A 15,779-nucleotide genomic window follows, 5' to 3' on the forward strand; every position below is an offset into this window, starting at 1 on the left:
TAAATAATAAATAAGTTAAATAAAATGTCAACAAAATAAATAAACTTTAAATAAAAAGTGCAATAAAACAGAATCAAACAAGGTAATTGAAGAACTATTATGGTTATAAAGTGTATAAACTATAGACATACACATAAATAATAAACAGTTAAATAAAATGTTAACAAAATAAATTATTTTTATAAAATGTGAAATAAAATAGAAACCAACAAGTGAAATAGTATAAATTGAAGATCTATTATGGTTGTAAACTTAATACACTTTGTACACACACACACACACACACACACACACACACACACACACACACACACACACATATAAATAATAAATTAAATAAAATGTTAACAAAATAAATACACTATTTAAATAAAATGCGCAATAAAATAGAAACCAACAACAAGTGAAATAGAATAAACTGTAGAACTATTATGGTTATAAACTATATAAATACACACACATATATAAATAATAAATAAGTTAAATAAAATGTTAACAAAATAAATTATTAAAAAGTAAAATGTGCAAAAAAACAAGTGAAATAGAATAAATTGAATTATTATGGTTATAAACTGTAAACACTATACACACACACACACATAAATAATATAAAAGTTAAATAAAATGTCAACAAAATAAATACACTATTTAAAGAAAATGTTAAATAAAAATATAAACTAACAGCAAGTGAAATTGAATAAACTGAAGAACTATTACACTATATACATACACAAACAAACAAACACATTATTTTGGGTTGGTCCTTTTCATTTCCTCCAGCCACTCTTCTTTAGTTAAAGTTTCAGTCTGTGGGCAGTACACCCTGCCCCTGAGTTGGCTATGGCCTGTGGCATTTGTTTTGAACTGCCCACACTTTTTACAAGTGTTCGCTTGAACAGTTCTACGGTACGGTCTTTTGGGAATGGCTCCAGATGTGGACGGTGATGCAGCAGGCTGTGAGCTGGTACTGGACATTGTTGGCTGAAGTGGTGGCTGTCTGAGTGGCATCCCCTGCACCATTGGGATACCCTGGGCCATCTGCACTCCTTGCATCATCGGGATACCCTGGGCCATAGGGATTCCCTGGACCATTGGCACAGCCTGGAACATTGGTACACCCTGAAACATCGGCATACCCTGGTACCCTGGTGTAGCTGGGATGTATATGTTGTGTACCATCTGCAGCGATGCTCCAGGTGCCGGTGGTGTAAATATGACCTGGGTCTGTACTGGTGCCTTGGGTCTGAGTGGGGGTCGTCCAACAGATGTCTGCCTCTGCCTTGCCTGACCTGCTGTGCTCTCTGGCAACACATACTGGTGCTGCTCTCCTGGTTGGTCTGGCTCTTTCCGAAGACTTTTGGCAACTGGGAGAGGCTCCTGGGCTTCTGGGAGGTGTTGAGGCAACTGAATACCCTGAAGCCACACAGACAGCTCCTGTTTCTTCTGTCTGTTATTAAACCACTATTCTGGTTTACCTCAACCAGCTGCATGGATGTACCTCCCATTACCAAGCTGTTGCCCAGTACGAGTTGCCTAATCCTGCGGTAGTCTTGCAGGATCAGAGACCATCTTGAAAGGGTTCCCTTGCCTTTTCACTTGGGACTAGGGTGGATGGTACAAAGCCTAATAAAGATGGTCTCCACAAGACGGCAACAGTCAGGCCACTGAGCAGGAGCACTGCTTGCACCCAGCACACATCTGGTAGTGCTCTCCACGCCAGGGGTGTGAGTGGGCTTCTTGGGTGTTTTAAATCGCCCACTCAGCAGTCGCTTCTGGTGTCGAGCTGCATACACCACCCGCTTCTTGTCTTGGTCATGCAGGCTTTGCCAAAGACCAATGATCTCGTTGGCCTCCTGGTTGGTGAGGCTGAGGCTTTTGTGGGTCCGAAGCTCAACCAGATATTCAGCCAGCCTGTCCACATGCTGGAAGCCCGGAATATTTTGGTAGTCAACAGCCTAATGAAAGCATAACAAAATAAAATAGCATATTAAATTTTTCAATGCATAATTCCATAATTGTTTCTGTTATCATGTTGAAGCTGCACTACGGAAATAAACCTGATGCGTGTTTGACTTTACACTTTATTTTAAAATTATTCTAGATCACTGTAAAGACAGAAATTAGTGGGACTTACAGTATCTTCATCACCATCATCATCGTCGTCATCATCATTATCTTCGTCATCATCTTCCGTAGCCTCTTCTGGCTCTAAGGGCACAGGTGATATTGGTTCTTCAGGCTGCTCAGGTGGGTCAGGGACCAGTGCAGGGCATGTGGAGACTGGCAAAGAAGCGACACTGCAGGTGACTGCAGTGGAGGAACCCGATCTCAATGTGGAGGGGGATGGTGACAGAGCAGCCTCCGGATCAACAATAGTGTGATCCTCACTGATGTCACAGAAGCCCTCATCTTCTTCTCGCTCATCCACATTGAGATCCTCAATGAGCTCAGCAGTCTGCTCACAGTCTGGGTTTATGTTCTGCAGTACCTGACCAGTCTGCTGGAACAGATACTGCACTCCAATGAGCTCTCCTGAAAAAAATAAATGAAACATAAATAAACAAATTTTAAGAGCCATGTTTGATTGGGTGTTGAAGTAGCAAGTAGTTTTAAAAGCTCAACGTCAAGGAAGAAACAAACAAAAACATACATTTTAATCAGAGATCCAAAACATAATAAATATTCTGGACAAAACATCTAATGAAATGCAATGGAAATACAACGAAGACAGAGAAATGTACAAATAAATTTCCCTCAAAGCTTGTAGCATTATGTTTGATAATGACATGTAATAATAATGTAATAATAATTTTGTATCTTGCTTTACTTCAGTAAATAGTCATAAAACAATACATTTGTTCATACAAATATTTAAAGACAAGTAAAGATTTCACAGCACAAAGCTCATGAACATTGACCTACTGTATCAAACTGGATACAGTAGATGGAGAGAACACAGAAATTGCAGGTTTATTAACAATAGCAAAATCTCTTACCAGTGTAACATGCAGGCGGACAAAAGTTGGGCACCATATTTCTCCCAAACAGCTTTTCAAAGTTGCAGTTTACACAGTGAACAAGTTCCCCTGTGTAGCTGCGTAAAGCTGATGGTTCAGATGCCAAGGAAGCAGCCTCCCGGTCCTGGTTCCACCTGTTTAGTCCCTCCAGCAAATAAATCTGAAAGTTCAGACTATTTGCGCTGTACCCTGTAAATATTAAAAACAATGTTTAGGACTTAATTAAAAAACAAACACACAAAGACATTTAATGCGTTTTTACACAATGTTTGTGCAGAATCATACCTGGGATGAAACGATTAAGGTGTAAATGAAAGGACTCGAGAGACGTGGAGCCCCTGGCACATCTGTAGGTCCATAGCAGAACATCTCCCTTGGTTATGCTCCCCGTTTCAGTATAGAGCACGACACCAGGGGGGTCCTGAATGCATTTTATATGCTTTTTTTGGACACTCCAGATGTGCTCCATCCTTTCCTTGTCTAAAAGAGGAACGCCCAGCGAGTCATTGCCCTTGTTGCTCATGAGCTCAGTAAGAAGCTGTTCAAGTAAAAGGATGGTAGTCTCCTCCCCACGGGTCCTCCTCCGGCAATGGAGAGCCAGCTCCTCCCTGGTGAGATGCTTGTTGACATCAGCATCTGTCAACGCAGGCCAACCTTGGGACATCAACAGTGCTCGCTTTGCTTGGCGTAGCAAAGAAACATCAGCCGCATCCCATTCAAAAATGCACGCAGAGATCCGTGACATGAAGATGGGATACAGTTGATGAGCATCAGTTGTACATCCCACAGCAATCCTGCGCATAAAGTGCCAGATGTCCAATTTCACAGTCAACTCCGGCCATCCTCTAAACCTGGCTTTGAGTTTGGTCTCACCCACATCAGTGCAGCACCCACAGTCCACATACAAAACAGCAGGTGGATCCACACCAGCCTCCTGGTATCTTCTGACCAGCCCATCCACCATCCTGTCCAGTCCTGCTCCTTCCTGGGCAGTGAGCACACTTATCAGCACCTGACCAAACTCATTGCCAACAGAGGTGAGCCAGAGTCCTGTTCCTCTTGCTGTCCCGGCCAGCTTTTTTGTGATCTAGATTAGACAAGAGAAGAACCATGGTGTATCGTCAGATCAAGCAGACTACACAAAGGGTTTTTACCAATGCTGGAATATAATAAAGAAATTTTAAATTGATGAATATCCACTAACCTTTTTAGTTGAATCCATCTTCAAGATGGACCCATGGGTCGATGTTATCCTGGCATGGATTTCATTCAACCTTGTCAAGATGTCCTGGCTGTAGACAGTGAGGAGCCACTTGCCGCTTGGCACAACTGTAGGTGCTGGGGGCTCCTGGAAGGTGATCGGCAACACCCCAGGTCCACTGAGGAAATCCACACACTGAGTGGTGTAGCGGGCCAGACGCTGGAGCCACTCTTCACTGTGGTTTTCCTTCAGTTGTTTGATGACCCTTGTGGGGCTGTTGCCTAGTCCACGCTCACGCAGTAGGCGAATGACTCTTATATCACAGGCGTACCTTAGGAACAGAAGAATATTAATATAAACATACATATATATAATTTGTAAAGTATTTTCATATATGTGTGATGATAGGTTAACAACTCCACGAGGAATAAAGGTGTTCAATTACTCACTTCTGTGTGAGAATGACCCGAAACTCTGAGCGATGGCCAAGATCCAGCTGCTGCAAGACAGTCTGACTCCAGGACACATGCGAGGCTTTGCACTTGGTACAGATGAGGGTTTCTGTAACCATGTTGTACATCCTGTCGATGTCCAGAACCTGCCGTGCCCTTTTGTGCAGACCTCCACCTGTCAGCTGATGCTGTCCACATGCAGGATTAGGGCAAAGGACTTTGACCCTCCACAGCTTGTATGGCATCCACAGCAAAAGTGAATGACAGAAAAATCTGTCTGGAGCTGGAGCCTGATTGTATGTAAGTGCAGGCTGTGGAGGGTAATACCAGAGCTGGAGGTTGTCTCGAAGCTCTGGCTTTCCTTTGGACCCCATTTTAAAAAGCCTGCTGGCAATCCACTTGTGGTCCTCTGGTGGCAAGGTTTCAGCCCAAAGGCGCGGAAGTGGAACAGCTGATGGAGCTTGCAACAATGACCCAGAAGGTGCAGTCTGTGAAGGAAAATAGATCAAACCTTTAGTCTGGTAATGTAAATGCACCTTACATATTTGAGTGAGTATCCTCACATGATGTTATCATGATTATAATCTAAATATCTTTGATTTTAAGTGATTGTTTTTAAATACCTTATTATGTATTTCAATTCCAAAAATCATTAATAGAATTTCACCAATAAACATTTTCTTTAAAGAAGCAAAAGTATTTTCCAATATAGTTATTTCTCTTTTTCCTTTCTACTTCTTTTCCATCCATTTTCTTTTCTTTTACTACTGTGAACATAAAATATCAACAACAGAAGGCGTAATTTTTGTGATTCTTTGCTTTATTTTTTCCTCTCTTTATTTTGTTAACATTTATACATATATCAAGCTTAGTTAATTAATATCAAGCTTAGTTAATTAACATCAAGTCAATTTAATTGGCTGGTCTTAAAACCACTTTGTGTGAATTCAGCTGGAGCAGCAAATATGCAAACCAAATTACCTTTTTTTTGGACAGAAAATATGAAATTACTTACTGAGACAATGCTGGACGGCTCTGTGGAACTGGTCACTGCCGCAGTGGATGTGAGGACGGGGGCAGAAACTTGAAGGTCCTGAGTCTGTACAAACAAGCAGTATAACAAAGTGCATTTTGTAAATATATATCTATAAGTAACATTAACTAATCAGAATTTTTTGCAACCATTACTTTATTTGAACATTAATGTATAAAATACATTGGGAATGAATGATTGCTGCTAAACTGTAAAATTTTGTCACAGCGCTTCTATGCAGAACAAAAAGTTTAAAGAATGGTGCTTATTTTTAATATATATGTTTTTATGCACTAAAAGAATACTACAGAGATGTTTTATTGAGATTTAATGTGACTGTACTTAACAAAAATACGAATTTACGTATAAAAAAATGCTTATACCTAATTCTCTAAGAAAGCTATGTGGATTATGACAATACTTACAGCCGTGCTTGGTGTAGAAGCACTACACACTGCTGAACTGGGCTGGACATCAGCCTGTGATGGTCTTCTAGCCACACTAAGATTTGGCTTTGCTGCAGCAATGTGGGATCTGGAAAATCTTGGTTTGGTGAACTCAAAAAGGGCAAGACAAAAAGCATTTCATTAAAAACACTGTGTTCACAATGGCGAAATGTACACTACTGTTCAAAGGTTTGCGATCTGCTCAATGTATTTTTTTAATGTTTTAAATATGTTTATCAAGGCTACATTAATTTGTTCTAATATTTAGTAAAAACTGGAATAATGTGAAATAATAATATAGGCAAATTAAATAAATAAAGAATAATTTATTCAAACAATTCAAATCAAATAAAATCGATTTAATTTATGAGCAAATCAAACACAATAGAATTCTTGTTATATATGATTAATATTAAGCTTTTATATTTAAACAATAATAATTTTTTTGAACATTAGTGTATATCACATTACATTTCAAGCAATTAGAAACTACCACCTAATTTAAACTAATTTACTCAATTTATTTTAAGCAGGTCTCTAGCAACACCTCAACTTTTTTTATTGCTTTTTGTTCTTTTCTCTCCTATGTTTGAACTTTGAACTGAACTTTGAACACCTTGAACACTTGAAACACTGAAAATGTCATTTCTTTTGATTTTTAAAAAAATGTACCATTGACAATTGCGGTGAAATCTTTGATGCCACTGATGGAGTAGACGGGGGCTGGGGCTGGGCCTCAAGTTGTCTCGTCTCCATCACCTCCTGAGCAGGTACAGTAGGGGCAGGTTGTTGCACCGTTTGTGCTGGAGCAGCAGAAGCAGTACTCTGCTGAAAATAATCACAAAAATACATATAATCATAAAAAAGGAAAGGCATTCTAGTAAAATAAACACTTATTGATTAAAAAATGTACCTTTTGAGTGTGAAAACCACATGTGCATTTTAGCACACCTCCAAGCAAAGTCCTCTGCCCACGAGATTGCAATGGGCATTTCTCAATCTGAAAAAATCATGAAAAATATATTAAATAATTTTATACAATACAAAAAAACTTTTATAACTAAATAAGATTTTTTACTCAATGACTCCCTTAATAAAGCACACAATAGCTCTGTAAATTAATTTACCACTGTTTCTAGAATGTGTTTAATATTTGTCTAATATGTAATCGTACAGTTTGTATCTCCAAAAACGAAAAGAAGAATAAAAGGAACTGGACAGGAACATTTCAGGCCTTAAAACCACATGCTGTATACTGTACTCATAATCCCTTCCCCCACCTTTTCAGATCTCTCTCATAAACGGTCAAACTTACTAAATTATTCGACGTAAATCTCAAAATACATGCAATTTAAAACACTTTAATATTTAAAAACAAGTATGACATGTTTTACACAGATACTGTACTGAATGTACTGAAGCCTAACAAGTTAAAGTTACTCTGTTAAGCAAATTTCAGCAAACGTTATATCATGTAAATGAAATACACACCCTTTGATAAATCTCATGCCACTTTTTTTGTTGAGGAGCTGGCCTGTTGCCCTCATTTGATGGCCAAACTCCTGTGCTGGCAAACTTTTTCAGACGTGAAATCCAGTCAGCGTCTGACATGGCTTTATGAGATTTTTCAGACATTTTCATCCTATAAATTAAACGGTTTTGAATTAAAGTATCCAAATTTGAAATACAACACACTAAAACATTAATTCGTGCAATTGTGTAGTTTTTCCTACCTTTTTTAAGAAATCACTATCGGAAAAAATCCTTTACTGTAAGCAAAACGATGCTGTGCTCTGTCGAATGATGCTGTTCGTTGAATATCACTGATGGTCAATGAACTTTTTTGACCTCTGACCCGCCTCCAGAGGACCGCGTCATTCCTACGTGTACCTTCGGCTCAGTTCAGAAAATTGATTGACATCTGACTAACCTGTTTGACTGCACACCTAGCGGTGATTCTTGGAACAGTTCCTACCCCCCGGCTTCAACATTGTCTCGACTCTGATTGGTCAAATGTTGAAAATGTTGAGAATTCCGGTCCGCGATTGGATGCAAATGTTGAAGCGCTGCAACGAGATTGGCTACAATGTTGGAGCGTATCGCTCCGATTGGCTCTCATCTTCAACATTTGTGAAATATTGTCGGACTATCCTTCGGCAGCTGGCGTTCAGGTCGCAGTCTCCCCTGGAGGCGTGGGTTTGAATCCCACTTCTGACAAACCGAGCCTGCGGCAATGCGCTCAGGCTGAAGTCTTTAACTCCCTGCCACCATGTCCGAATGATACAGTAACACTGACAAAGCGCCGCATCACGCGGGCTTTAATGCAAGTGCACCGAAAGGGGATCAAAAGAATTGTCCTGGGATGGCGTTGATTTTTAAGGTTTGCAGGGCATTTTTTCGTCAAATCCTCGTACAACGTCAAGTCATGACATTTGACAGATCCACGACCTTGTATCGTGCATCCAGGCCAGTGGTGCTTCAAGTATTTATAGTCTTTTTTTATAGAGCTGTCTTGTACGGTCCGCATCGTGGAGGGCCAGCAAACGCACTGGCCACCTGCTCATGCACAACACAAAGCTAAAAGAAATCAGATTCTACGCAAGTTTGCGACACCACGAGGGGAGGTAAACACTGAGTTGAATTCAAACTTCTAGCCTCACAACGCTCTGCAGAAAGAATGTTTTCAGTGAACATCAGTACTCAACAGAAGCCTGATTTGACAATTGTCGTAAAAGCCAGAGATTGTTTCCACCCAGTTTCGAACTGGGGACCTTTCGCGTGTAAGGCGAACGTGATAACCACTACACTATGGAAACCTTCAGAAGTACAACTAGCAGATAACCCTTTTTGATTGGGTGCCTGTTGACGATCATTGCTGGTGCGGCAGTGGATGCTATTATTTTCTCGCCAAAAGAAGAGCACTGTTTCTACTCGGTTTCGAACCAAGGACCTTTCGCGTGTTAGGCGAACGTGATGACCACTACACTACAGAAACCCCACAAGTGCTTTCCCCAGCGAACTTAGGCATGCAAGGATAAAACAAGGTGTACGCGTTTGTCAATCAAGCGGACAAAGCCAACTCAGCGTGACAAGCTCCCTGCAGGTATTAGGGCCAATTTACAATCCGGGCCCAACACAGCTGTACAGGTCCTAGCGAAATGTCCCCTTTCGTCACATTTGAAGCACCTGAATTCTGGGCATTCCTTCATCACATGGTCTGAGCTCATGCGTAGTCGACAGGTTTTTACCTGATTGGTGTGCATGATTCTAAAGTGCTGTGCCCCTTCAGCCGTCTCGATTTTGGTACTGTATGGTAAGGAGACCGTCTCTTCTGGAAATCTGTTTTTTACAAACCTTGTTCCATCTTCTATGCTTGTGCCTGGATACAGTCTTCTTTTAGTTTTAGACATGGGGAAAACTCCCCATCCCTCTAGCTTGCTTAAAATTTATTCATCAGCTAGGTAAACAGGCAGATGCTTGAACGAAACAACATAGTCTCTGTTTTGTAACCTCCGTACTTCAGATTTCACTCCTTTAATTGTCAATCCATTGTCTTTTAAAATTTCGGTGTCATCTTCAGTCTCCATTGTTACTTCATACTCCCTTGTTTGTTTGGGTCTCACTGCCAGAATTCTTCCTTCTCCAATCAGCTCTGTGACTGCTTTGATTATATCAAACCTTCTTGCATCTTTTACATTTTCTACTTCTACAGTTACTGTTGCTTCCTTTGTGCACACTCTTCTTTGTATCTCTTGCTTATCCTTACCTTTTTCACCTCTTCGTTGGCCGGGCTCTTCATTTTATTCATCTCTTTGTCTGCTGTCAAGTCCATTTTTTTTATCTCTTCGTCTGTTATCCAGCCCATTTTCTTTATCCTTTCGTGCAAGTCCCTCCATTTCCGTGTCGTTGCCGGGTAATCTGTCCATGATTAAAAATAAAAAACACAACATAACCACCCTTCAGTCAGCAAAATGCTGCTGTTAGGTGGTTTTTAAAGACAAAAATAAAACAAACAAACCACTCAAGGTCAATAAACAAAAAGGTAGACAAGCAAAATGGGGAGAGCCTTTCTCTCCTCACTGCTGCCAACTCACTTCCTGTTTGCTCTATAGCGCCCTCAGGATGGTGTGGTCGTAAGCAATGACAGCTGTCAAGTGTTGGCTATTGAAACTAGGCGCAGCCCCAGGAGCCGAGCACAGCTTAGCTGCCTGCTGTGGGGAGTCAACGGATCGTTCCAGAACCGAACAAGTCACAGACCATGTTATCCTTAAAAGATTGGTTGGTGCCTACATGTCTGAACTTTGATTTAATTTTCAAAGCAATCCACAGGCACCCAGCAAAAGGCAATCCACAGGATAACTAGCCAGTCAACATCACAGTTGCGTGTTAATTAACTTTACACCTTAAAACAATAAGAGGCTCTACAATCAAAAACCCACCAAACCGGTTTTTGAGTACCTTTTGGTTCGCGTGTCCTTTGGCGTCTGCAAGGAATACACATTCTCAGGCAGACACAGAAGCGATCAGAAACGCTTCCAAAGTTTAATGGACATACAGTAAAACTGTGTTTATTTGAGTAATGTATGTTTGCTTTATGTTTCTGTAGGTTTTTGTGTGTACATGTTCTATGTGTTTAACAAAACTGTTATAGACAGTTCTTGAGTAATAGCCCTCAGTGACAAATGAAATCTACAAAATATTTATGAAATACGTCATGTTTGATATCGATTGAAAGCTAGGAAAGTTTCAAATGCATTGGTTTATATGAAGAAACCATATTATGAAAGGTGTCCATGTTATGAGACTTTATTTTAACAACTATGCTATCAAAGCAGCACCGACACAATTTGCTAACACGGCCTTCTAGAGGGCGGAATTGGGGTGTGACTCCACCCTGCACCTTCTCTGATTGGACAAGTATTGTGTAGACCCAGCCTCTACCAAAGCCTATAAAACTTTGAACTTTTGCCGGTCATCTTTGTCAGTCGTCACCGCCGTCGCTGCCCGGACGTCGCTCTTCTCGTGCTGTGGCCGTTACATCGCCTCGCCGGAAGCCTCGTTACATCACGGAGCAGACCGCGACCTTCACTTGCTGCCGGCTCGACCCCCGATCTGCTTGTGCAACCGCTTCAACAACAAGCTATCGGGTCAACACATCCAAACTCTCAAACTCATCCTAACTACAGGAACCCAGGAAGGACTTCGAACGCCGCCTTGTCCAACATCCGTATCCCTAGCAACCGACTAAGGAAACCCCTCTTCACCGACAAGGGAATTCCATCACGTCACTGAAGTTGCTACGCTGACCAATCAGCTTCGCCGGGATTTCCCTTTGGACCAGTCAAGGAAACCAAAATTACATCAGAACGCAAGTAGCACAAACAAGGTTTCTACCCATTACTGAATCTGGTGTGAATTATGTTTAAGTAGTAAAGAATAGCAAAATTCTCTGCTTTTACGGTTTCTCTCAGGTTGCAATGCTAAGAACTTAGCAAAGGCTAGAAGTTAAATCCACTCAGCCAAAACTCTCCTCAAACTGCTTGTGCGTGTGTGTATGTATGTGCATTTGTTTGTTTTACGTAGATTAGTACTTTGTGTTATAGAGTAGCAATAAACTTTTGTTTCGTTTTAAGATCCGTGTTGGTGTGTTGTGTGCTTTATAAGTTAATGCCTCAGCTTCAGATACTGCTACCTTGCTTAATAAATAATTAGATACTGTTTTTATATTGTTATTGTTGGCCACGTAATAATATAATACAGAATTGCTTTACACTAAACGTTCTATTTGCTGGACAAATACTTAAGTTAAGTGTAAGCTTTAAATAATTCTATGTGAATCATGTTCGAATCTTTGATTCGAATCCCCAAAGTTTAAACATGATTTAAACCAAAGAGCTGATTCTTACATGGTTCAAAACTGGTTCTCGGCCAACTCATTTTTTTTTAGTTGTTCATCTCCCTCTCCATATTCTCCATTCATCAAACCTATTGAGGATTTTTTTTCTCCCTGGAGATGTAAAGTGTATGACCGAAATCCACACACACGTATACCCCTTCTCCAAGCTATAGCAGATGATGCTTTTCGTGACTGGATTCGCCATGCAAAGTGACATTTCCCCCGCTGCCTGGCCAGACCAGACCAAAACAGAAAAGAGGATGTAGACCATGTTATCTGCAACTTTGTGTTGGTTGTAATGTACACTGTGTACACTGTATTTATGAGGAAAATACAGTAAAATATATTTGGTATTTGTTTTGTATAAAAACAATATTCTGAAATATTTTACAAAGCACTTCTGTAGGCCTACTGTCTGTAGTACAGTCTATTCCAATTGTTTACACACAATTACTTGTACTTCAGACAGAATAACTACAACATATAACTGATGCAACAAACCCCATGAACCAACTCTGCTAAACTACAAGCACAATTCCTGCTTTACATTCAAATTGCAGGTTTAAAACACCTTTTTTTAAAACACTACAGACAATTCTCTGCATTTTGCACAGTTTTCATGCAGAAAATCTATTGTTTTCACAAGGAACACACTTTCATTCACAGTTCTAAAGTCAGTTGTCCTACTTTGCATACTAACTCATCACATGAGTAAACACCTGTCACACAGAATTGCAATTTAGAAATCAGAGCTCATCTGGTTCATAACTGGTTCTCGGCCAACTCATTTTTTTTAGTTGTTCATCTCCCCTTCCATATTCTCCATTCCTCAAACCTATTGAGGATTTTTTTTCTCCCTGGAGATGTAAAGTGTATGACCGAAATCCACACACACGTATACCCCTTCTCCAAGCTATAGCAGTTAATGCTTTTCGAGACTGGATTTGCCATGCAAGGTAACAAGTCAGAAATCCTCATTTAACAATTGAGTCAGAATATACCTTAAAAAGCTGAAGCATTGAAGCAGGGCTTTTGCTTCATTTGGACCCGGGACTTCTGCAAGGGTTCATCCAGGATTTGAACCCGGGAGCTCTCGCACCGTAAGCGAGAATCATATCCCTAGACCAACAAGCCACTGCAAGATAGCCACCGTACATGGCAAAACTATCTGCTGACAAACCAGCATTCTCAGAAAAAGGCCTCTGTGTAAGCCACAACGCCTTTACAAAACAGCAGTCAACTGTAAGGGCTCAACCAAAATTTGAACCTGGGATTTCTCACGGCATGATTGAGAATCATACTCCTAGACCAGCAAGCCACTATGCAAGGAATGATTTATGTGGTGACACTATCTGGGGTCCGTTCTTTCTTACCTCGCTTAAATGATCTAAGATGATTTGGCAGATCCTGGATCTTTTAATCTTGATAACTGATCTCTTGCTATTTTGGTTCTTCAAACAAGTTCGCGAATTAGATTAGAATGTCTGGATGAACTGATCTGAGATCGCTGCATGTGTTGTGAAGACAGATCTATCGATCCTCGAAATCATGATCAGCAATGCCATGATTGGCTGACGGCACAGCAGCGTATTGACATCATCAGATTAGTATTCAATTATCCATGTGAGCAAAATTACATCAAACTAGCAGTAAACGGTTTGTTAAATTTGAAACGCAATAACCTCCCACATTTGTTGTGAGCTGCAGGCTTTACACTTTCATGTGTCAAGACTATTCATTATGTATTTTAATGCATATCAGTGTATTTAGTTCTACATTTAGAGAAGATTTTCTTTATTATAGTAGCCGTTTTTTTAATCAGTGTAAAGAAAAACTAGTTGTTTACAAAAGCATTTTAATATTGATAAGGCATCTGCAACTTTTGTGAAGCATCAAATCACTGGCATATTAACTGTCAAAACATGTGTATGACTGCATAAATGTATTATTGCTTTTTAAAAAAAGTCACATATTGTGCATTTCTATTATACACAATTTGTACTAAAGTAATTTAAAAAGTTAATGTCAATACATTTTCTCTTTGCACCACCAGGTGGCAGTCTTTGTACTTTTATTTCGAGGGTGTAGATTGCATAAGTTTTATTAATATGTATAACTTCATTTATTGTATTAGTAACTATAACTATATATATATATATATATATATATATATATATATATATATATATATATATATATATATATATACATAGTTAAAAATATTTACCATTTTCCCAAGTATATATAACTACTACTGTAAGAAAATATTAGAATTCGGTACTTACTTTCTGTATTATCTTTGCTTGAACTGAGCCGATCTAATCCTATTTATATGAATTTAACCTGCTTCCGATCAGGTTTGACCTAGCAGAACTGTTGCTATGACAACAACTCTCAGATCAACTTTGAAGAACGAAACGATCCTGGATCGTGTTAAATCGTCAATATCTAAATACAGCTAACTGAGTAATCCTCATACGAAGAACGGACCCCTGCTGACAAACTGGAATTCTTCGAAAGACGTTTTTATGAAAGACACAATGCCCTGTAAAACGCAGGACACCTGCAAGGGCTTGTCTGGGATTTAAAACCCTGGACCTCTCGCACACGAAACGAGAATCATACCCGGGGGTGTCCAAACTCAGTCCTGGAGGGCCGGTGTCCTGCACAGTTTAGCTCCAACTTCCTTCAACACACTTCAACTCCATGGAGCTTTCTAGTATATTTAGAAGAGCTTGATTAGCTGGTTTAGGTGTGTTTAATTGGTGTTGAAACTAAAATATGCCAGACACCGGCCCTCGAGGACCGAGTTTGGACACCCCTGCTCTAGACCAACGAGCCACTAAAGTGTTCACATTTTAAATGGCGTCAAAAGTATCAGATAGTCAGAAATTTTTCTCTAACAAATCAAGGGCACCCTAAGCGAGAATCATACCCCTAGACCAACAAGCCACTGCAAAACAGCAACTTTACATGGCGACACTATCTGCCGACAAACTGGCATTCTCAGAAAAAGGCATCTGTGTAAGCCACAACGCCCTTACAAAACAGCAGACAACTCTAAGGGCTCAACCAAAATTTGAACCTGGGATTTGTCATGGCATGAACGAGAATCATACTCCAAGACCAGCAAGCCACTTTGCAAGAAATTTTTAATGTGGTGACACTATCTGCTGACAAACTGGAAATCTTTGAAACACCTTTTTATAAAAGCCATAATTTTGAACACAGGACCTCTCGAACCCAAAGCGTGAATCATACCCCTAGAAAAACAAGCCACTAAAATCTGAAGTTTTCACATGGCATCAGAAGCAGCAGATAGTCAGAAATCAAGTGCAGAGAATTTGTAAGATGGAGGAAGAGAGTTTGAACCAAGGGTGGATAGTCTATTGGGTGAGAGAGAGCGTAGGTTTCTGCGAAAGGCAACTTGTTTTGGAGTGTGTGGTGGCTCAGGAGTACTGTGGATGTTGAGAGACAAAAGGAAATGATCCGATGTGTGTAGTGGAGCTACTAATGTTTGATCAGTGAAGCAATGTCGAGTGTAAATAAGATCAGTAGCAGAAGTAGGTGCTCTTTTGAGGTCAAAACAGGCAAGCAGAGTCTGGAAGTCAGTAGCTTGAGGTTTTTCAATGTGGATGTTGAAGTCACCTAGTACCAACAAGGGAGTTTCATAAACAGAAAAAGATGAGAGAAGAACATCCAGTTCATCTAAGAAGTGACCTAATGTACCTGGT

The 15,779-nt window shown here is 40.1% G+C and overlaps 1 protein-coding gene and 2 non-coding genes across 3 annotated transcripts; all 3 read right to left on the bottom strand.

Annotated features, from left to right (window-relative positions):
* Positions 1–1,467: 1,467 nt before the first annotated feature.
* On the bottom strand, positions 1,468–6,290 carry LOC101885087 (uncharacterized). The gene is made up of 7 exons (XM_087247677.2): positions 6,129–6,290; positions 5,686–5,769; positions 4,668–5,158; positions 4,222–4,549; positions 3,303–4,104; positions 2,135–2,532; positions 1,468–1,955 (listed from the first exon to the last, which is right to left on the bottom strand). The coding sequence occupies exons 3-7, from the start codon at positions 5,042–5,044 to the stop codon at positions 1,593–1,595; spliced, it is 2,268 nt and encodes a 755-aa protein (XP_087103803.1). The 5' UTR covers positions 5,045–5,158; positions 5,686–5,769; positions 6,129–6,290; the 3' UTR covers positions 1,468–1,592.
* Positions 6,291–8,892: 2,602 nt separating this feature from the next.
* On the bottom strand, positions 8,893–8,965 carry trnav-uac (transfer RNA valine (anticodon UAC)). The gene has a single exon. It is a non-coding gene; the product is annotated as a tRNA-Val (tRNA).
* Positions 8,966–9,071: 106 nt separating this feature from the next.
* On the bottom strand, positions 9,072–9,144 carry trnav-aac (transfer RNA valine (anticodon AAC)). The gene has a single exon. It is a non-coding gene; the product is annotated as a tRNA-Val (tRNA).
* Between the last annotated feature and the right edge of the window lie 6,635 nt (positions 9,145–15,779).

The sequence above is a fragment of the Danio rerio genome, chromosome 4 (assembly GCF_052040795.2).
Source record: "Danio rerio strain M-AB ecotype USA chromosome 4, GRCz13ab, whole genome shotgun sequence".
NCBI classification, from domain to species: domain Eukaryota; kingdom Metazoa; phylum Chordata; class Actinopteri; order Cypriniformes; family Danionidae; genus Danio; species Danio rerio.